Consider the following 24,477-nt stretch of genomic DNA (forward strand, 5'->3'; position numbering starts at 1 on the left):
TTGGCATGTGTATCAGAGTTGGGGACCTTGTGGCCACAGACCACATATTTCTCAAAGCAGTAGGACTTTTCTGCAATGATACCACAAAAAGCAACACCGCAGTTAACACTTAAACAATCCAACCAAGTTAACTATACTGACAGACACCCAAAAATCTGTAACAACAGACAAAATCGCACAGAAAAGTGTAAATTGTTACAGCAACCTGACCAAGAAAATTCAAACAAACCTAAGGGATATGGAAACAGGAGCCAAAATGGCAAAGTAACACAAGAGTTTTCTTTTTTTTTTTTTTGTTACAGGATATTGAAAATAAGGGGAGGAAGGCAGCTAGACAATAAGAGACGACAATTAGGCTAAATAATCTTATTAGATCAAAAAAGAGAACCACTTAGCTGTTAGCCAGCCTAAGCATAAGGGATCACGTCCGATGCAAACAAGTGACAAATGAGATCTAAAGCAACTCACTAACTACAGAGGATTATAGGTAAGGGGAGCAGCCAGAGTTCTGGATCCAAAGTCAGAAAGTGGCTGAAGTCGGATCCTAGTCAGATCCAATAATCCATCTGTTGAGGAATGGACGGGAGAGGCAATATCAGATCATAAGTTTCAGAGCTACTGTAAGCTCAGAAAGAATATGTTATTTGTGATTCGCAGGTGCAGAAGGTCCAGTTGATGTGTATGCTGCTGAATTAAACACAAGGGGTAAAGACTGTGAATATCATGAGATACTGCATTCATTAATTCAAGACAAAAGTGTCTTGATACCAAAAATTATGAGAGAAGGAGTATTTTGTTGAGACAATCAGATCTAATGTTAAGTAAAGCTACTGTCATTAAGTTAGTGTATATGTTACTCTGTCACAGTTTATTATTTATTCGACATTTGTTTACAGTGAAAGTCCGACTGGGCCAGAAAGTGGCCATTTTCAGCAGAGGCCTGGAGAGAAAAGCTCCACAATCACAATCTTTCAAAAATCAAGTACAAACATTTTAAATTACAAAGTATTATGTTACACTACAAAACATCAAGTACAGATATTTTAAAATCACAAAGTATCATGTTACCCTACAAATCATGAGAGTGAAAAATGTAATGAGAATAAAACATTGAGCATATGTTACATAAAGTGCAATGATAACATCATGAGTTGGAGAAAACGTGAGGAAAAACTCAATAGTCATATTACTTGTTACAGAGAGTAGTATGTGATAAGTGAGGCCTGAGACAATTATAATAAAATATATTTTAAAGAGATACAAGAGATTATATGATTAGGGACAGTGAGGGGAAACTGAGAGGTGTCTTAGCATGAGAGATGGTGTTCATAATATAGTTATAGAAGGAAGTGATGGAGAGAGGGACATTATAAGAAGAGTGCAGTTTAGGTAAGTACTGAGGAGAGAGGAAGAGGTAGAGAAAAAGGTCTACAGAGATGAAGTGGACAAGGTAAGTTAGTGGGGAAAAACAAAAGAAAGGAGTAGAGTAGGAGGTTGGAGAGGGTTGTGAAGTGTGATTTAGGCTGAATGGGGTGAGAGAAGTATGGTGAGTAAGTTCAGCCAGGATTGACACAAGAGCAAGTCCAAGATTATGTAAAGTATTCTTTCAGGGAGCACTTAAAGGTGAGTAGATTAGATATAGTTAGAGGTAAGGAGTTCAAATTTTTTGCTACGGAGTATGAGTACAGGTTTTGTCCAGGGGATTTATTTGGTTTATTTGTGATGAGAAGTTGTTTGTCTTCTGATTTAAGAGTTCTTTTTATTGAAATCCGTGTTGATAAAAGGGGTAAGATGGTTTGCGTATGATTTTATGTACTGCTATAAGCTGAATGTAGGAGAGGTGGAAGGGGAGTTCCAGCCAGCTAAGGGCATTCAGAACTTTACAGTGATGGGTAAAAGGAGGTTGAATTAGCAGAAAACTTGGCAATTTTGTTGTAGCAGCTTTCAAGTTTGTTTTTTTATGGATGACTGCAAATTGGTCAGAATTTGGTGCTCTACAGAGTAGGGAGGGCACAAGGCAAGTCTTGGCAAGAGTAATTTTTGTGGGTGTTCTCAGAAAATGATTGTTTCTGTAAAGCATGCCTAGTTTTTGATGTGTTTTCTTGACACTGCTTTGGATATGGAGGTCAAATTTCAGATCATCATCTATTAGGAATCCTAATAGTTTGGTAAGGTGGACTATTTCAACTCCAGTGCCATTTGCCAAGAAGATTTTGAAATATGCTTTGTTAGGAATGGGAGTTTTTGGGGTAAAGAGGAGGAGTTTTTTTTGAGGGGTTGAGTTGTGCACTTGTAAAGCAGATTTCTAAGGAGATGACAGCATGTCAAGTCATTTCTTGCTGGTGAGTTAAAGTGCCTGAAGAGGAGATGATGGTAGAGTCATCTGCATATTGAATCAAGGTGCCTTCACAGGAAGATGAATGTAGGTTATTGATAAAAATATAGAGGGCCAAGGCTGGATCCTTGTGGAACGCTTGTGGAAGTGGGAAGGTAGGCAGAGATGTATTCTTGCCATTTTATAGCATGTTCCGTGTTGGCAAGATAGCTAGAGAACCACTTAAAAGATGGAGATGATAGAACAAGGGTGGATAGCTGACTGAGGAGTTTACTGTGACAGACCATGTCAAAGGTTTCTGATAGATCTAGAAATGCTGCAGATAGAAGTTTATCAGAGTTGAGCGCTTTACTGGCCATGTCTGTAAATGACAGTAATGCAGTGGACGTGCTGTGGTCTGGCTGAAATCCATGTTGGGTATTGGTGATTAGCTTATTTTGTAAGAGATAGTGGAGAAACTGCTGATGTATACATCTTTCAAGAATTTTAGAAAGTGGAGACAGGATGGCTATGGGACAGAAATTTGTAATGTCAGTGGAATTACCTCCTTTATGTAAGGGGATAATATGGGCCATTTTCCACAAGTTAGGGACACAGGACTCTAATTGATATATTAATAAGAATGTGGACTGGATATGCTACTTCATCTGCAACTAGATTTAGGTAGTCTGGAGGAACAAGGTTTTAGTTTATGTAAAAGCTTTTTTATGAGAGTTACTGACAGTGCTTGAAAAGTAAAGTGGGTGGAGGTGTGTGCATGTGCATTAGAGGTTACAGCTGGGTGAGTTTTGTGAAGGAAATCTACTAAGGTCTAAGTTAAGGGAAGTAAGCTGTGTGGAAGGGGCTGTGTTAGGCGAGTTTGAGGTTAAGCTGATTATGAATTCTATGAAGTATGTACGGAAACGGGTAGCTGTTTGAAGAGAGGGAATGTCTAGGTATGGGCTGGGATCCTTTTTTGTACCTGAGTTGATGAGAGAGGATATGGAGGACCAGAATTTTTTAGGACTGTTTTTATGGCTATCTTGTAAGGTTGGTGTAATAAGACAATTTATCTCTATTAACTTGTTTCTTGACTTGGTTTCATAACTGTCTGAATAATTGCTAATTTTTGTCATTTTTTTTTCTTTTGCCAGTTAATCCAGGCTTTGTCTCTGTCTTTCATAAGGAGTTTGTATTGGTTGGTGAGCCATGGGGTATGGCTGTTTTTAACTCTTTTTGTACGCTGTTGGGCTAAAGTGTTAAGATATTTAGAAATGCTGCAATGAAGTATTCAACTGCATCATTTAAGGGGAATCTTTTTAGGACAGACCAGTTAACTGCTTTCAAAGCTTCAATGAAAGATTCCTTGGAGAAATTGGAGAGATTATGGATAGTTTTGAGCTTATGTTCCTTTTGCCATTTGTGTAGTACTCCTGTGCGTATAAGCTGACAGGTGGTGAGTGTATCAGGTGTACCTGAGGAAGTAAAATTTGATGGGCTGGTAATAAGGATTCAGTCCAGGATAGAATGTTAGAAGTTATATTTTCCATATCTTGTTGGTGTATTAATAAGTTGATTGAATCCAAAGAGATTCATGCTGTTGACTGCTGAATTTGTGCATAAGGACTGTCAGTCAATGTTTTCATCACCCAGGAGGATAATTTCATTTGTGACTGTACTGGCTATCCAGGATGTTTTCAAGTACTGGAATGTTCTGTCCTGGGGGATATACAGCACAGCAGTGCATATGCTCTTGGCTCTAATAAGTTTTAGGAATGAGATTAGGATTTCTGCTTTTCCAAAATTTGGGATTGTACCAGTACAGGGAGTTACTGTGAGCATACTTGGGAAGACTATAGCTATTCTACCTACTTTTTTATATTTTCTATCGAGCCTTATAATATTATAACTGGGGGAAGTATTTCAGCATCTTTTACTTCAGCCTCTAGCCATGTCTCTGTTGTGGCTAGGATGTTCGGGTTGTGTTGAGTCATCCAAGCTTGAAAATCTGTGATTTTGTTGCAAATGCTTGTCATGTTTAGAGTGACTATTATTAAATTTTTAGGGTGCATTATTTGGTTTGGTACTTGACTGGGACCGGGTTTGGGGTGGATGTCACCACACTGATGTATGGTGGAGAAAGATGGTTTGTTAATTATGGCATTTTTTTAGCAGAGATGGGTATAAGTATTACCTTGACAGTGGGATTGACATTTTTTTAGTATTTTGGGGTTACAACAATTGAATGGAGTTATGGGAAATAAGCTTGAAGAGATTTTTTTTGAGTAGATAGTGTGAAGGAAGTTGACAGGCGAGGATGAAGCAATGGTTGAGGTGCGCTTATTTATTACTACTGCTGGTGGGGATATTACGACTGACAGGAGAAGGATGAATAAGGTGGCAACAGGAGGAAAACAGCACAGTTAGTGTTGTAAACATCTTACAGTGTGGTACAGTAAGGTAATGAGCAGTGAAAATAGTGTGGAGTATAGGCAGGTTTTGATGGGGAGGAAGCAGAGTTAGATTTGAGAAGGAATTTAGAATAAACGTAGGTGATGATGGTATAACAAGTACGGTTTGTGATTGAATAGTGCAGTTAGGTACAGGACAGAAGGATGAGTAGAGGAGATGGAGTAGGTGAGGTATAAGTGTGGATGCAGTAGAATGGAGCAGGCTGGCCCACAGTGGAGTAATTACCAGGAAAACAATCTGTTAAACGGCAGCAAAACAGGAGGTAAGACAAGTCCTGATACTTTTAAAGACAGTAAGACATGTTGCTATATTGCTGATAATGTACACCTATTTTATCTGCAACAGGCAGTATTGCAGTGACTTTGGCTTGAAATGAGGCTAGAGTAGTTGGAGAACAACTGCGAGGAGGGAAGGACCAATCAGGTACTTCAATAGCCTGCAGTTACTCTCCCCTACAGATGGTTTACAACCAAATACAATCAGTCAGTAAGGTACAATGTTTATGGATACAAAGACAAGGTCTTTGAACTCTAAATACCTGATGTGAGTCATAACATGTAATTTCATTGATATAGGCTTTCATTGCCTTTCCATGAAGATTTTACACTGCTAGGCTAAAAACTGCTAATGTGTTAATTTAGCTTCAACGTCAGCAGTATAAGGCCTGTGGTTGGGAGTGGGATGTCCATCCAGCAGATTCAACACAACAGTACAGAACACACTGATACAGAAGTGAGGGAAAGCAATTAAGTTTGGTTTGATTCTTGGAAACTAGGTTACATAGCTTTTAACTGAAGGTACTGCTTTTTTGTACTTGGTTATGTTAACGTTTGCAGCAGCAGTTGTCAGTCATACTATGTGCTCAGTACACGCAGAGTGAAGCAGCTGGATGGAGCAGTGGGTCAATAAGGTAAAGAAGTGATTGTAAATTTGGATCAATGAAGGCAAAAGTAGTTGGAAAACAACTGAGAGTTAAAACAACTTGGTGAAGGGTTCCATGCGTGTATGTGCGCAGTGATTTCTGAAATGGAAAAACTGAAAATTACTGCAGCAAAATTAACACAGAAAGTCTGAGATACATTAAAAGAACAAAAAGACATGTCACTAATTAAGTCCTGCATGTGGTGTGGCTATAACCACAATAAGCATTAAGTATATAGTAGATAAAGAGTCAGTATCACTGCATGTTAGAATAAAGTCATGAAAGTTGTCTGTGGACAAAGTTTGAAATGTGGGAGGAAAAGTTTAAAATTATTAAAATAAGTATGGTGTTTAAACTGGATACAAGTAGTGCGTATGACATAAAGCTTGTTCTGATGTTTGAAGCACTAGAGGTCTGAAAGACAGCACTCTAAAAGCAGCGATTGTATAAATTGCTTGCTTATTCTAATCAACGAGCAAAACTGGAAGGTCACAAACTGCTTATGCATGGCTATAAGGAAAATAAACACAAGATCAGTTCCAAACAGAAAATGTATATGGTCTGATCCATATAAACTGACTACTCGAAAAAAGAAGTTATGTACTTACCATAACGTTCCATGTGAGTTGTTTATCTCACCTTTATTCTCACTGATGGGTTCGGAGCCGATCCTCAGCTCCGACACGGCTGATAGCAAAGCTCAAGGTTTGCCAGTAGCTCGAGACCAAGCCCCTTATCCCACAATGCACTGCTGGAATTACCTCAGATCTTGTTTGCTTCGAGTAACAGTATATATATATATATATATATATATATATATATATATATATATATGTGCAAATATATATACCCTTTTATTTATTTCTACCAAGAACACTTCCCAAAGGGGAAGAAGAAATATTGAATAACCAGGATGGTACTAGCCTCTAAGTCAACAGTCAGCCAGGAGGGGGAAGGAGGGAGGGACATGAGAATAAAGGTGAGATAAACAACTCACATGGAACGTTATGGTAAGTACATAACTTCTATATGTGAAGTTGTTAAATCTCGCCGTTTATTCTCACTGATGGGTAGCGTCCCTAGCACCCTCAATCCTGGGTGGCTCATGGGAGTATGTTTTTCAGTACCGTGGAACCAAAGGAAGACCTGTCCCTTGAAGCCTTATCTACTTTGTAATGCGTGATAAAGGTATGAGGCTTAGACCAAGTGACTGCAGCGCAAATATTGTCAAGGGGCAATTTAGCTTGAAAGGCAGAAGACATAGAGACGGCTCTGGTAGAATGAGTCTTAGGTTTGTGTGTTAATGGCATGCTCACATTTTCATAAACAAAGGATATACATTTGGATAAGGTTGTTTTAGCCATTGCATTCCCTTTTCTGGCTTCTGAGAAGGATACAAAAAGTTGGTCTGATTTCCTAATATCCTTAGTTCTGTCAAGATAAAATCTGAGCTGCCTGTGTACATCAAGTTTGTGCAGCATGTATTCCAATTTGCTAGAGTGGTTGGGAAAAAAAGACTGGCAGCTCAATGACCTGATTGATATTTGACTCAGAACAGACTTTAAGTAAAAATGAGGGGTTTGTTCTGAGAGATACTCTATCAGCATGGAAAATCATGTAGGGTGGTCTGATAGATAATGCTTGAAGTTCTGACACTCTGCGGGCAGAAGTAATGGCCACAAGAAATATTGTTTTCCAGGATAAAAATTTGAGATCACAAGATGCTGGTTTAAAAGGGGGAAGAATAATTTGAGACAGCATAAAGTTTAAATTCCTGGGAGAATAGGGAATTTTGATAGGAGGTCTCATATGAAGAACACCTTTAAGAAAAGTCTTAGATAATTTATGGCCCATAACATTTGAGCCACCAAACCCAAGGTGAAAATTTGAGATGGCAGCTAACTGGACTCGAACTGTAGCAGCTGCTGCTCCTTCCTTAAAAATCTTTGTCAAGAATTCTAAAATAGATGATAGCGGAGCTTGGAAAGGGTCAATGTTCTGCATGTTGGCCCAAATTGAGAACCTTTTCCATTTACTGTTATATAATTTCCTGGTAGATGGCTTGTGAGAAGACAAGAGAATTTGTCTTGTATCTTCTGAAATTGAATGAAGCCTGGCAATTAGGGGAAGTGGATTAGCCAAGCAGTCAGTTTCAGGGACTGCAGTGAAGGATGAAGGTCCCCTGACGTGTGCATCAGAAGGTCCGGAACTGGGTCTAGGATCCATGGATCTTCCAACAGATGATGGTGGAGAAACGGAAACCAAATCTGTCGAGGCCAGTAGGGGGCTATGAGTATAACAGTCCTTCCCAGCGATTTTGCTTTCTGAAAAAATCTGGGTATCAATGGGAAGTGTGGAAATGCATAAAGGAGACCAGAGGTCCAATCGTGCAAAAGTGCATTTCTTGGGGGATGACCGGGAGGTGGTATTAGGGCAAAGTAGCTTCTGCATTTTGAATTGATGTGGCTGGCAAAAAGGTCGCAGCAAGGCTGGCCCCATTTGCGGAAAATCAACTCCGCAACCTGTTGTTTGAGAGACCACTCGTGAGGGAGCAATATCACCCTGCTTAGCTTGTCCGCTATCACGTTGGATTTCCCCGGGATGTGCGTTGCTAACAGAAAATGCTGGGATGACACAGCCCATTGCCAGACCCTGAGGGCTTCTCGACAAAGGGGGTAAGACTTGGTTCCACCTTGCTTGTTCAAGTACCAGACTACTGACATGTTGTCCGTCTGAATTGCAATAGTTCCTAGAGGGAGTGAGTCCTGAAAGTACTGCAGCCCTCAACTCTAGAACATTGATGTGCAGATGTGATTCTTGATCTGTCCATGTGCCTTGGGCAGTCTTTCCCTGAAAATGCCTCCCCACCCTATCAGGGAAGCGTCCGTGGTCACAGTGGCTACTGGGGGGGGGGGGGGGGACAAAGGGTTTTCCGATTGTGACTGAAGACAAGTGATGAGAATCATGTGGTGCATCGGTAGTTTCGGGTACGACCACTAAGCAAACAGGAGCCATTGAAGAATTCGCATATGCATCCTTGCGAGTGGTATAGCCAGGATTGCTGCTGCCATCAAACCTAGCACCTTCAATACCTCTGCTGCTGTAGCTTTGTTCTTTGACACCAGTGAGCTGACGTTTTGGCGGAGAAGTGAGACTCTTTCGACAGGGAGACGTAGAGTGGTAGTTGAGGTATCTAGCTCTGCTCCTATAAAAACGGTATGCTGCGATGGCGATAAGGCAGACTTTTCGAAGTTGATTGTAATGCCTAATTGATGGCAGAGTGTCAGAGTGTATTGTGTTGCCTGAGTCAATTGATGCCTGGTGGTAGCGGAGAGGAGCCACTTGTCTGGGTATGGAAACACCTGGAATCCTAGACGTCTCAGGTGAGCCGTGACCACTGCCATGCATTTGGTGAACACTCTGGGGGCTGTAGTGAGACCAAAGGGCAGGGCTCGAAACTGGTACTGATTGGCTCCCAGCCGGAAACGCAGATGATCTCTGGAGTGTCTGTTCATCTTTATGTGATAGTACGCGTCCTTGAGATCTATGGAGCACATCCAATCTCCTTTCCCTAGGACGCGAAGAATGGACTGAAGCGTGATTATTCAGAACTTCTCTTTCTTTACGAACTGGTTGAGTCTGCTGAGGTCCAAGATAGGTCTCCAGTCCCCTGTTTTCTTTGGTACCAAAAAGAATCTTGAGTAAGTTTCGAATCCAACTTGGTCTACTGGGACTGGTTGGATGACTCTTTTTTCTAGCAATCTATGGACCTCTACGATTGCTTGTTCCCTGAGATTGGGTGGAACAGCTGGGATTCTCTTTGCTGGAATGGGAGGGGAAGAGAATGGTATGAAATATCCTCTGTAAATGATGCTTTGTACCCAAGTATCTGATGTTATGTTTAGCCAGGCTTCTGGGTACAAAGACAAGTGACCCCCGACTGCCTCCAGAGCCGAACAGTCAGGCTCCCTTTCAGGGGCGCTGATAGAGATGACCGGAGAACTGACCCCTGTCACCCTGTTGCTGAGGATCCCCTCTGCCGTGGGGGTGGCATCTTCCGTTATAACCCCCTCCTCTGCCTCTAGAGGGGGTTTCTCCACGTGTGTCCTGAAAGGCTGCCTGTGCTTTTCAGAACCACATTTTCCCTCCTCTAGGGCCCTTGGGGTAGGGTCGAGTAGGGGTAGAAAAACAGACTCCAACAGCATCTTGCCTTCCTGCTCACACCTGGTTAAAGTTTCCTTTACTTTGGGCCCAAACAGTGATGAGCCATCGAATGGGGTATTAATAAAGGAAGACTTAAAGGGTTCCGCAAAGGAACAGAGACACATCCAGGCTTGTCTTCGAAGAGCAATGCCCAAACTAGCAGCTCTACTCGAACCATCAGCTGCATAGGATATGAGACGCATGGACAAGTTTACCACTGAGTTTAGGGTAGCGAGCTGGGCGTTGACTTTGTCGGCCACCCTTGCAGCTACCATACCCTGGAGAGTATCTCCTAGCTCTTTCAGGAGATCTCTTTGTAGTCTTGTAAAGTGGGTCAAGTAGTTCAGTGATCTCAGAGAAAAAGTCGCTGAACTAAACATGCGCTTCCCATATCTGTCCATGACCCCAGAATCTCTGTTAGGGTGATGGATAGAGGTGGATGTCTCAGACACTTCCTTTTTGGTGGCTGCAGCTACCACCATGGCATCAACAGGCACTCCCTTTGTCAAAAATGGCTTGTCCACTGGGGCAGACATGAATTTATTGGGCTTACGAGGAACAGGTTCCATGGCCTCTGGTGACTCCCACGCCTTACGAGAAATCAGCTCTATGAGCTCGTCGTAAGGTGGAGACACCCAAGAAGTGGAAGGTTGAGACCCAAAAGCCTTCAAGAGCACGGACTCATCCTCAGTAGGGGTCTTGGACTGCCAATCGACCCTCTGACTAAGGATCTCTAGTATCTCTGCAAAGGAGATATCCTCAGAGGGGGATCGAGGGGACCCTTCTGACTCATCTAAGTCCATGTCAGATGTTTGAAAGACTCCTGTGGGGAGTCTAAGTGCCTCCTCTTGCACAGTCTCTTCCTGGGCACCTCCTCAGTGGGGGGGATCTGGGGAGGTCTCAGAAGTGCAGGGGACGCCCCGTGGGGGTACTTGAGGCTCAGGGTCTCTACGCTTAGAGGGACCGGTAGATGAAGAAGCAGACACAGGAGCTTGAGGGGAGATGGAAGGCTGAACCGATGCTGACGTTGTCTTTGGAGACAAAACTCTCCTCATACCATTAAAAGCACCATGGCTCCGACGAGAAGGAGTGGACGGACCCGAGAGTACCGTCCGATTCTCCCGCACCGAAACCCTGTGCTCCAAGCCCGAGGTAGGAGCCGAGCTCATCTGAGCTGAAGCCCCGAGAGGAAGAGTCTGCACCGACAAATCGGTTCGACTATCCTCCCCGGACCAGATGGGAGAGCGTCAGCTCCTAGAGTCCTCGGTCGGCACCAAGGACATCCAAGTAGATGGGGCCAATAACACCAGTGCGGGTATCTGCTCCAAGGGTTCGACAATCATCGGTTCAGTTTCCTTCGGCTCCGAGAGTCCAGTATGGCTCGGAGGAGGAGTAGACAAATCCAGTTCCATGGTCTTCGGCACCGAGCTGGTCGGGGCCGACAACAATTTGGCAAGTCCTGGTGCCTGTAAAAGCTTCTGCACTAGCCGATCCGTTTCCAAATCTGAAAGGCTGACTGAGGACTTAGCTGAATGCACCAAAGGTGCTGACTGGAGCAGAGGGGAAGAAGGAACTTCAGAGACCGGCTCCAATACTGACAGCTGGCTCATAATCAAAGGTACACTCGGCTCCGAGGTCTGTGGAACTGATGACCCTCCTTCTGAAATTTTTGCCTTTTTTGTCACTTTGTCTGAAGATCTGGATTTTGAGGATTTGGAGGACGTGCTAGTACCCTCATGGCTACTCAACACCTCAGAAAAAGATTGCTGTAGCAATCCCCTGTCTATTAGCTTCCTCCTTCTCTCCAAGAGGACTCTTGAAGAAAAAGAATGGCAAATGCTGCAAGTGTCTTGGAGGCGTTTAGCCCCAAGACAGTAGACACATTGAATGTGTCCGTCAGTGACGAACATTTTCTGCCCACAGTCTGGGCATTTTTTGAATCCTGATTTAGGATGGGATTTCTCCTTTTCATCCGACATAGTTAATAAAACAAACAGTAAACTACAAAAAGTAAGACAGTAAAGTCCTTACTCACTTGTAAAGACCCACAAAAATACTAAGCCCAAACCGGGCACTATCTATAACAATATAATTATAGATTACAAATATAGGGCTAAAGAGAAAAACCCTGACTATTAGAAAGACTAATAAGAGTAAACAGGGCTAAAGGCCCACACAAACCAAGAAGCCAACAAGGCACTAACTATTTAAAACTATTTACGCTATAGATTAATTAAGAAATGACCTAATACTAACACACAACTATCTTAGTAACAAACAGGAAAGGTTTTTTATAAAACTTGCTGTTATTTTTCCAACAAATGGTCCAAGCTAGTTGGATCACCGAGATCTCTCTTGCCGCGGCAAACTAGACCTGAGGTAATTCCGACAGTGCATTGTGGGATAAGGGGCTTGGTCTCAAGCTACTGGCAAACCTTGAGCTTTGCTATCGGTCGTGTCGGAGCCAAGGATGGGCTACGAACCCATCAGTGAGAATAAATGGTGAGATTTAACAACTTCACATCGAGAGTTTTGAGAGTTTTTGCAACTTAGATCATCTAAAACTGGAAGAGGTATTATAAAATGGAATGAATGTTGTTTTACTTTTGATGATAGGTTAATACTTATTAAAATGATTATATTACCCAAGATTATATACATATTGCATTCAACAGCTTTAATACCTGACAAAAAAACTTTTAATGAAAATGAAAAAAAAATGTTAACTTCATTCTTATGGTATCCTAAAAAGCCAATAATTGCTTACAGAAATCCTTGAAAATCTGGTTGCGATAATACGTAAGTACCCAGAAATCATATATGATTATGGGAGTATGGTGGTATTAGCTTCCTAGATGTAGAATCTTATTCTATTGCTGCAGATTTTAACTCTATTACACTCTGGACAGACTCAACTTATACTAGTCAATGGAAAACCATTCTGAAGCAGATTTTACTAAATTCTTACACGTTTACCAAATATGATAAATTATAAATAACAACCCTTTCATCTGATTAATAAAATTTATCTTAGAAAGAAATTCATTTCAATATTCAGACTCTGCATATATGAAATCAATTATTAAAACAGTTAAAAACATGTTTTTAAAACTCCATTAACATCAAATATATACTTTCCATTGCACACAACTCTAGATGCAAGGAAATCCAGAACAATGTTAAAATGAATTTACTAAAAAGGAATGGATTAGTATTATGGTCTGATTGCTTTGAAAAAGGAAAAGTTAAATCACCAGAATATTGAAGATTATAAGTTGGATGACTCTGTTAACCAGTTAATATTATCCATCAGTAAGAAATTAAATTAATTTATAGATAATACGAGTGAAAAGGAACAGAGCACTATTCCCCATTATAAGAACATACGAAGGCTATCATTCAAGGCAAATTCACCTACAAAGGAAGCTTGTCCAAGTTATACAAGTTAATTATAAATAATAATTATGATACAAAATTCTGGAACTTTTTAGACAGTAGTGGATTGAGTGACTTAATAGAGGTTAAGAATAAAACTTTTACTTAAATGAGTCAAAGTTCTTCAAGTTTATACTGGAAAGTTTTGCACACAGAATGTTACACCCTATAAAACCTCTAAGTTTAGTAAAATAACTTTTTCAGTCTGTTGGAGATATAACAAATATGTAAAAGTTGATTGGACACAGATGTTTCTAGACTGTGAAAAATTAAATGTATACTGGGAAGAGATAAGTATGTTTATTAAGGGATTATGGTCTGATAATTGTTCTTTAACTAGATCAATAACACTAATGAATATTCCACTTCTTTTATCTGTAAAAGCCAAAGAACAAAAAAATGTTCTGGAGTCTCCTGACAATAGCTAGAAAAGTATGACAAAAAAAAATCTGGAAATCAGATTCAGTTCCTTCACTCAAAGGCTTCTTAAATTTAACAGTGATAATATGTAAAACTGAAAAAGAAGTGATCAGAATAAGATGTATAAATCATGCTAAGACTTTTAGTAGTTGGGATAGGCTTGAAATGTTGCTGTTGAAATACCGTGACTCTTAATGTGTTAATTGTATATTACTTTGATGTTTCAATGTATTCCCAATACTGTATGTTGCAGTATGTGATGTTGAATTTCTTCTTTTCTGTGTATGTACTGCAATATGTTAAATTAATAAAATTTTTCTTAAAAAAATAAAACTGGAAGAGGTGTTTGTTTCCAGTAAAAAAATACAGTTGCAATGCAGCTGAGGTCCTTTTGGTAAAGAGACAAGTCTAATGGTACTTTTACCAAAGCTACGGTCTTGCCACTTATGTGCTTAGCACAGCCTGCATTGCCTGGCTCTGTCCTCCACATCTGTTGCAGGTTGGCTTAAACACCCACAGGCCAGGCTGGAAGACGTGCATCAACTACGTACCCAATACTATACTCAGGCCTGAGAATCCAGTATGGCCATACTGAAATGGTGAGTTTTCTAACAAGAGATGTACATGTCAAATACAATGTTTCTCTGTCCTACTTTTCTGAATATAGCACTTATACTAGTATCTCCTTCAGAGTCTTCGAATCATATGTGTAAATCTGAAACGCTACCTGCTGCTTCTAAGGTCAACATTTTCATTTTTTCTTTTGGTTTTTTGTTTTTATTTTGGCCCAGTCTACTTGCCAACCATTAAGCCCATCTCTCCAGATAACACCATAAGCCCAATCATTCTCCACAGTGACCGTTGTACAGGTCATTTGTTCACTAAGGTCACAGACAAGGTTAAATGGGAATGTACAGGTCATTTGTTCACTAAGGTCACAGACAAGGTTAAATGGGAATGTACAGGTCATTTGTTCACAAAGGTCACAGACAAGGTTAAATGGGAATGTACAGGTCATTTGTTCACTAAGGTCACAGACAAGGTTAAATGGGAATGTACAGGTCATTTGTTCATTAAGGTCACAGACAAGGTTAAATGGGAATGGGAGCAGTTTTCTACATGAAGGCGACTAGATTTTGTGTACTAAGTCCTACTGTCCTCTGAGCATGCTCACAGTATCTGACAGGTTCAGGTATGCAATAGGGCCCTGTGTGACTTTCATGCCTTCATGTGAATAATCAATGGCCCTGCCCCCTCACAGACATGACCTCTCCCCCATGTGATCCCGACTGGTGATTCAACCACAGAGGGTGTGTCCAGACACGTCTATCAATCCTTTTAAAGAAAATCAGTCAGATTAATATTCATCATACCTTTCGTCATTAGAATGATAGAATTCTGTCTAGATTCTCATCACATGAATAAGACAATGCACTCATTTGGTTTAAAAACTTTACCACAATGTCATTTGCATTCCCAAATTACTTATCAGCATCATTAGTGCTAAGTGAAATGCAGTTCTAAGTTTCCCTTTAAGAAAAGAGAAGACTTAAGAAAACTTACTCGCTAAGTTTGCAGCCCAGTTCTTGGAGAGCCTGCTCCTGGTCATCACAGAGTCCCTTGAGTTGCATGTTTTCATCCTGCAAATCGAGGAACACCTGAAAAACAAAACACTAGTTAGAAACAGATACATACAGATGTAGTTAATTACAAAAAAATAATCAATCAGTGCTGCATTAGTTAAGGTTCAAATCTTCTTATAAAACAACTTTTTAAAAGTTTACCAAGTATATGAAGAAGAGGAAATATTGTTCACACCAAGTCTTACAAAGGCATGAAACTTAAGATTACATGAACATACAAACAGAGGAAGCTGAAAGGCAACATGGCAATATTAAAGAGATCACATTCTTCAAGACCTGACAGAGAAGCAATACGATCTTTCAATTTAGCTATAAAGCCTATAGGAAAGATGTCATGTGTGAGAGTCTTAAACCCACAACTGACCCCGACTTACTGCAAACTACTCAAGGTTGTCAAGGAAGATTTGAGAAGTGACTGGATTTACCTAACAATCCAAAAGACCTGAAAATTCAATTCTCAGCCTGTTTATTTTTTTTTTTTGTCTGGTACGGATTGGTGATCACTGTCAAACATACCACTCAACTTTCCTGCATTTCACAGACTGATTTTACCTGATATTTTGGTCTATCCCTCACACAATTTGTGCTTTTCTGACAAATCATTGATGTCTGTAATCATCAAATAAAGACAGACACTTGAGTTTAAGACTTCATATCCCTTAGAAATCTATTCCTCTAGCAGCCTTTGAAGTTTACAAGAACAATATTACAAATCTGTCAAGAATTTGGCCTTTGCCGCACCCTCCTCCTATTTTTGGCTTTGTCTAGATATTCTGTGCTAGGAGGTTGAGAGGTTTGTCCCAAACTTCACCAATTCTCTCACTTAGACAAGTTAACATCAGAAATATCAGAAATGTCTCTTTTTAAGACAGTTAGCTTGCAAACTGCTGAAGGAATACAGAAATTACAGAGTATGACCAGGACTAGAGAAGATATTTGTTGAAATTACCAGCATGTCCTCAAGTCACATGGCATTCAATCCCCTTCATTCAAGAATGACTTAGTTTCCCTGCTTTACACAACTCCCCACTGACCCCCCTACCTGCATCCAGCCAGCCCATTCTGACTCCCCTACCTGCATCCAGCCAGCCCATCCATTTCTCCAGGCTTGTTCATTAGTCAAGGAGGACAAGAGCCCTATGACCCACTGGTTCATTGCCTGGGATAAGAGCCTAATCAGCCAGTTCCCTCTCCTTGGATGTAAGAGCTGGATGTCAGGAAGCTGGCCACTCTGTGATCCTGTTGCTGAAGAATCTAACTCCTACTCATGCCATGGCTGTGACTTCTATTAGTGTCTGCTAACAGCAAAGGCATGAGTACTACCACTTATGCTACCCCCAGTGGGCAGAGCTACCACTGTTGTAAGCACAGTCATTCAGTCCTGCACGGGAACCAACTGTAGCAGCCCTCGGATAGGCACAGCAGTCCTTCCCCAGCCTGCTCCAATGGACACTGGAGCTACTGAATGAACCTGGATTATATGGACTGTGGATAGGACTTCATGAAGGATTGATTAGACTTTGACAACACAGTAAAATGAGGAAGGCAGAGTGAATGGAATACACTGTGAGCTAAGGTCTGCTACTACAACTTCAAAGGATGGATATATGCCTTATTAATTTTGCATTAACAGCAGGATATGAGTTAACTTATTACGCTAAGTCTGTTTGATTGCTAAACTATATGCTTTAAAGGTCTACAAACTTCCTTCACCACTTCAGATTTCTGGTGTTTTACAGACTAGATGTCTGTAGAGTGCTCCAAATTTGTAGACTTAATTTCTGGCTTAGTTTAGCACGCAACATATGAACGTAAAGTAAACAGTATACTATTATTATTATTTTTATTTATTTTAGGTTTTGTTCCTCAGTCTGGCAATTCTTAGAATGGGTTTTTATGTGTTTTTGTTCACAGTGCTGCTATGCTCTTCATTAAGAGAAAGGTGTGACAACTGTTTAGATTTATTTTGCAACAAATGTCTGGTACTGATACAGTAGGATGTTAACATTTTTCACATTTCATGGTATTCAATAAAGTATTTTTTAAGGACATTTTTGTTTTTGATTCATACTTCTTTATTTTACTCTTATGTTTTTATTCTTCTTAGCTTTTGAAGTAATAGCTTAATGTACAAAGCAACCTTAGTTTGTATTTGTGCAAGCAAAGGGCAATATTTGTTTTATATTTACTTATTCTGATTTTTGCTTTATTTGACTTCTGAAGTAGAATTTAAGACAAGAACCACCCTATGTTTGTGTGGTTATTTGTTAGAATGGGTTAGGTGAGGACTGCTTGTCTTCTGCCAAACACGTAGACATATAGGGAAAGATGTTTACAGGACTGCTGGTGAGATGTACTACATTTTAGTCTAGGTTAGGAGTTGCTGCAGATTGTCTGATATCTACGAAAGCAGGCAAAGCAGATGCAAAAAATGGAATTACTACAAAATGTAAATCAAAGTCTACACCAACTGTACTTGAGGTATTGAATATTATAAAACAGACACAAGAACTGGAAGAGGGAACTTTATAAAATGGAAGGAGCAAACAACATAAAAGTCAATGGACATTGTTGGAAAAATACAAGCATAATAATGTTCAGGAGGAGTGAGGTTTAAGGAAAGGCAGGAATTCAGCAATATTTTGTAATTTTGGACTGATGATAGTAGCAAAGAAAACATATGTGCTGTGTATTGTAATTAAATGGAAAATGTTAAAATGTCTTTTCTTTTCTGTTAATGTATGTTTGTCTATGTGTAAAGTGATAATTTAATAAAGGTGTTTAAAAAAAACACCTAAAGCAGAAAGGCTTCGCTAATAAAAAGACCTTCAATATATGGCCAAACAGGTTAGATTGGGGAAAAGGTGTACTGCCTCTGAGCATGCAGATTCAAATTAACTTAGTGGGCAGATTACATCAAGATAATAAGGCACACATCCAAGAAACAGAACATGAGCAACCATTCACTTTACTGACATGACATTAACTGAAGTACTAAACCATTACCTTATGGGACACTTAAAATTCACGCTTACAACATATTACAATCACTCTCCTGGAGTTAAATACTACACAGAGACAAACAAGCCCCTGTAAATTATACTATAGACGAGGGATGTTATATGTCATAGATGCATCACTTACATCACTTGTGCAACTGGATCTATACTGCATCACTGATGTCATGTTACACTGAGATTCAACACTTCAAATGAAAGTCATCCAAGAAAAAAAAAAAACACACAAGTGCTTTTGTACTGGGGTAAGCCCCCTGCATCACCTGCACCCAACAACCACACTTTGCAACTGCACAACAATGGGGAAAAGGAAAATCCCCGTACCCACTGTCACCGAATTCCACAAACACATTTTCAGTACAATGCCCTAGGATAAAGGTATGAAGCTTCCATTTCCTCCCAATTACATTGCTATATTCTGAAGGAATAAACCACAGATGTAAGTTTTTCTATGAAAGAACATCCATGCATGTCACTCCAACAAATCACTGGACTGTCTAATAACAATGCACAAGCTGCCCATGTGATAAGAATCTGCAGAAATTAGATAGTAGCATTATAGCTCAGCCCTTGCTGTCAAAGCATGCAGTAAAGCTGCTCCATTTGGATGGCTTTCCAAGTACACTACCAAATCTGGACAGCTTACAGTTAGTATTAGATGGTGATGATGTCATGGCAAATTCAATGGACACATCCAGTGGCTGGCCTACAGCAGGTACATCAGACCAGTCCATTCCAGTTGATACGGTATCACAAAGCAGATGTGAGACGATCACTTAGTTATGCAGTGTTGCAGTTTCCAAACCTAAGTGTCCTGCAAGGAAGTTTCTTGACCCTTTTACATGTTAAAATCAGACCTGCATTTATCCTGGCAAAGTAGAAAGTTGTTTGCATGACCAACTACAACATTTAACCTTTTGCTTCAATTGCTTGCCAGTTGGATTTTGGACTCCCAAAGCTCTTCAGGTCTCAATTCAGGCAAAGTCTTAGTGCTGAAGCCTAGAGCTACTTTTGTTTCTTTTAAACTTTCTGCCAGGCAAACTGCACATTTGGCATTTTTTGAGTGTTGAAGAACAGACACTGGCAACTTGCTCACATTTTTTTCTCCATCCAAAGTCGTGATGATGAAAGCCCTGTGGGTTATAATGGATTGTCTCTACACTTAATCAGATAAACAGCACTCTCGTTTTGAGCTGGAAACATCTTTTTTTCAGAATACTGTTCTGTGTTTGGATAACTCTCTTTACATGACCAATCAGGACTGGGCATACCTTAGTGATGTGAGGCAATAATGTTGAATGTTGGGAAAATGCATGAAATTCTTGGAAGACAATGAGCTATTAGCAGAAATGAGAATACTATGGATGCCATGGCATGGAAATGTGGATTCATTGTAATGAAAGGTTATGACAATGCATCTCTTAATTCAAAGACTTCAGGATACTTTGAGTAGTAATCAGCATGCATGAGATACTGACTGACCTCAAACTGAAATAAACCAACAGATACTTTCTTTTGTAGTCTGTCCAAAAATGTACATAGTATAAAAGAGGCTTTAGAACTGGTCTTATGATATGATTAAAAAAAATGTCAAATTTGTCACGGTTCAAGTTGATGAGAAATCCCAGGTGAGAGAACATTATGGCATATGCATTTTCTTTGCACTCAGGAATGTCAAATTGTGCTTAATGGAATGTCAAATTGTGCTTAATGGATTCCTTCCGACATCCCCTTATGTAGCTGGATTGGCTCAATCACTTTACTGGGTATGACAACAGTCCCTGTAATATGTATTTTTGTTATACGTGTAACAGATGAACTGGTACTGCCTTTATGGGACTATGTCTTGGTCATCTGGTAGGTACTATGCAAGTACAACTGTGTAAAATCTTACCTGACAGTAGACATCCTTCTTTTTACTGTTTTACTGTTAGTATTCACATCATGTGGGATCTCCTGCCAAGGACATCCCAACATCCAAACAGTACACCAAAGCCTTTACATCCTCCTAGCTTCGTACATCAGATGTATGCTTCCCATGCAGGTGTAGGGTATAAAGGTGATGTACGTATGCTCCATACTCTGAAGTGCCCCAGGTGAACTAGAGCAACCCAGTACATATGAGAAAGAATAGTTGTGTAAAAATCTCACCATAACCATAGAGGTCCTTCTTGTTTATGTTGCAGTATTCTTTACATGTGGGAAGTCCTCTGCCGAAGTGACCCGACATCCGGCCAGCATACAACAGCTTTTAGCTACTGCAAGGTACGTGGGACATTGCAGGTATGTGTTGACAATGTCAGCCATAAAAGGACGTCCACACATACAATCCTCAGAACTGTAATGCCCCAGAACGAACACCAGAACTAAGCAGCAATAAAATGCCATCCAAGGAAAGAAACAAGATATGGTGGGAGGAGGGAGGGACAGAATACTACAACATAGAACAGAAGGACATCTATGGTTATGGTAAAATTTTACGCAACTATTCTATGTCCTTCTATTCAATGTTGCAGTATTCTTTACATGTGGGAAAATGCCAAAGCTTAGTAGGAATCCTGGGAGGAGGAAGGAGCAGAGGAAGTTTGAACAGAAGAGATTTCAACAAAGCTATGCAGAATGGCTCTAGAAAACCCTGCTCTAGATCTATCTAGAAATGGTGCCTGACTTGTAATGTTTGGTAAAAGTAAGCACAGAAGACCATATAGCAGCCTCTAAAATAGAGTTAGTATCCAGGCCTTTAAAGAATTCACCTGAGGAGGCCACAGACGTAGTGGAGTGAGCCTTAACAGGAGCAGAAAGAGTCTTACCATAGAAATCATAACAAAACAAAATTGCCTTAGAAATCCAAGAAGAAATTGACTGTTTACAGACAGGCAAACCCAGAGCCCTGGGATGGAAAGAAACAAACCGCTAATCAGACTTTCTGATAGCCTTAGTCTTATCCAAATAAAATCTGTGTTGTCCATGCATATCTGGGGTGTGTAAGATCCACTCAGTGGAGGACTGAGGAGACGTGAAGAAAATGGGCAACTGAACAAACTGATTAAGAGACAACTGATTCACCACCTTGGGCATAAAAAAGGATTGGTATGCAGAGACCCTATTCCTTCTGGAAATACAGGAAAGGTAGAGAAGCCATCAAAGCTTGAATCTCAGAATTCTCCTAGCAGAGGTTAAAGCTAACAGAAGAACTATTTTCCAAGTACAAAACTTTACAGAAGCTGAGGCTGCAGGTTCAAAAGGGGCCACAGTAAGCTCCTCTAAAACATAATTCAAATCTCAAGGAGTTGGAACTGGTTTCCTGGGAGGTTTAATATGAAGGACAGCTTTAAGAAAAAGTTTTACTTCTAATCTGGAAGCCAAAGGTGGAGATGATGGCAGAAATGCAGAAACAGCTGAGAAGTGAACTTTCACTGAGGAGTAAGTCAAACCACTATTAAGTAACTCACACAAGTAAGAAAGAACCACTGGAACATCCACTGAGAGAGGATCCAGATTACATGAAAGACACCAGATTGAAAATGCCTTCCGTTTGGATCAGTAAGATTTTCTAGTATTGGGCTTCCTGGCCTCCTGCAGAACCCTAAGCACGTCCTCTGAAAAAATGTGCCTGAAAGGAATCAAAAGTTGATCACCCACAGGGTCAATTGTAGGGCTGACAAATGTGGATGAAGCAGAGATCCCTTGTTTTGTGTGAACAGGTAGACTCTGTGACTTAACTTGTTATGATTGCCCTTGGCTAAATTCAGAAGAAGAGGGAACCAATGCTGTCTTGGCCAAAAAGGAGTCCCCAGCAAGATTTTTGGTTTGTCCCGCTAACCTTTTGAATGAGAGGAAAGGGGGGAATGCATAAAGAAACAGCCCCTTCCGTGAAAAAATAGGGTGTCCAACTTCCAAGCCAGAGGATGTGGGCGTCTGGCACAAAATAGAGGAAGCTATCTGTTCAGAGGGGAGGCAAACAGATCCAGAACAGGAGTACCCCACCGGTGGACAAAGTCCAGAAACACATCCCTGTAAAGCATCCATTCTTGAGATTGAGTCATGGACCTGCTTAATGTGAGTGGATGGATATAAACCACTTGAAAAGTCACCTTGTACTGAATTGCCAATTCCCATGCCATGAGAGCTAACCTGCAAAGAAGGTAAGACTTTGTCCCCTCTGCTTGTTGACATATCAGAGAACAGTGGTGGTGTCCGCAAACACTTTCAGAGGACCTGATTGAACGAGAGGATGAAAGGCCTGCAGAGCTAGAACAAAAGTCCTCATTTCCTTGATACAGATATGCTCTTTCCTTTGAGAGAGAGAGACCAAAGGCCCTGTACCTACTTTGATGCAAATTTTTCTCCCCAACCTGTATCTGCAGCACCTGTAAAAAAATGTTGAGTAGGCTGGGTCAGATGAAGAGGAAGTCCTGGATTCAGAGCAAGTTGTTGAACCCACCAAAGAAGCTCAGTTTTTAGGAATGGGAGAACAGGGATCACAGAGGATGAGCATGCTGATTTTAGGTACCACTGAAATTTCCTCATGTGGAATTTTACAAAAGGAAGCATGGGTATTGTGGATGACATGAAACCTAGAAGTCTCAGAAACTCACTGGCTGTAATGGAGGAAAGAGGAAGAAGGTTTTCAAAGAAGGAAGTGAGAGAGACTGAATCTTGTCTGTTGGAAGAAAAGCCATCATAAGGTCTGTTCTGAACCTGCACCCTAGAAATATGTGGTCTTGTGAAGGGGACAGGGAAGATTTTTTTGAAATTTATGGTGAATCTTAGACTTTGCAGGAAAAGGATGGCAAACTGCAGAATCTGAGTCAGCTGTTCTAATAGAGGAGCCAGAAAATGATCGTCCAGGTATGGATATACATGAACACCCTCAATCCTTAGGAAACTAATCACAGGGGTCAAGCACTTTGTGAATACCCTTGGAGCAATTGAAAGTCGAAAAGGCAAGGCAGAGAACTGAAAGTGTAAAGAAGCCACGGAGAAACTTAAACATTTCCTGTAAAGAGGATGGATGGGGATGTGAAGATGAGCATCTTTGATATCTAGAGAGGCCATGTAAGACTGAAGGGGAATCAAGGGAAATAATCCACAACTGGTCTCCAAGGACCATCTTTTCTGGGGACAAGAAACATTCTTGAATAAAAACCTCTGCCTCTCTGATCCATTGCCACATGTTGAATTGTGTCTTGTGAAAGTAACTCTTTGAGAACCTCTGGAAACAAATTCAATTTGTTTGTGGGGGGCTGTGGAACCCACATGAAAGGGGGGAGGTTTTTCCAAGTCATGAAATATCCCTGTTGGATAATGGAAAAAGGCCAAGAATCCTTAGTGATCCTTGCACAAGCTGGAAAAAGAGAGAGAGAGACAAAGAGATAGAGAGGTAAGACTTGGAAGAGGCTGGTAGTCACAGAGTACTTGGCCTGGCTGGAAAAAGACTGCTGGGATGAAGGTACACAGCTAGGAGTCTTAGATTGTGGAGGTCTCTTAGCAGTCTTTTTAGGTCTAGAAGAAGCAGCTGAAGAGAAACATGGGCATGCTGATCTTCTAACAAAGGATGTTGTAGGAAAATTCCTGTGGAATTTTGAAACAGAAACAAAAAAGTGCTTCAAATCTTGAAGTTACTTTCCCTTCTCTTGCAAGGCCTTAAATAAGTCTGCAGCTGCAGAACCAAAAAGAGCAGATTTCTCTAGAGGTGCATCTAACAATGTTGTTTTAATGTCATCTGGCAATGGTTGAAACCTCAACCAAGAGTGCTTTCAAAGTACAGACTTAGATGCAGCTGCTCTGGAGGATGTCTCAACCGCAACATAACTGCATTTAATTGAATGTCTAGTCACTTGTGAAGAAGCTGCTAAAAGACATAACCTGAATTTTAATGTCAGAATCTGGAAGTTGAACAAGAGCTTGAGAGGCCTGAGAAAGTAGGGCTAATGAGTACCTGGACATATGAGTTTGGTAATTCATTGCGCTGATGGCTAAAGTTGAATAAGTATAAATTTTCTTACCAAGTCTTTCCAGAATTTTACTCTCCTTATCAGAGGGAAATAG

The 24,477-nt window shown here is 40.6% G+C and overlaps 1 protein-coding gene across 2 annotated transcripts in view; it reads right to left on the minus strand.

Annotated features, from left to right (window-relative positions):
* Positions 1-24,477, minus strand: part of RUFY2 (RUN and FYVE domain containing 2) — a 2,497,315-nt gene that overhangs the window by 116,329 nt on the left and 2,356,509 nt on the right. For both annotated transcript variants that reach the window (XM_044055761.1, XM_044055762.1), the window contains one exon: positions 15,330-15,424. In XM_044055761.1, the coding sequence (XP_043911696.1) occupies positions 15,330-15,424 (95 nt within the window). The remainder of the gene's footprint in view (positions 1-15,329; positions 15,425-24,477) is intronic.

Source organism: Protopterus annectens, chromosome 14.part0 (genome assembly GCF_019279795.1).
Source record: "Protopterus annectens isolate FY-2018-M chromosome 14.part0, PAN1.0, whole genome shotgun sequence".
Taxonomy (NCBI): domain Eukaryota; kingdom Metazoa; phylum Chordata; order Ceratodontiformes; family Protopteridae; genus Protopterus; species Protopterus annectens.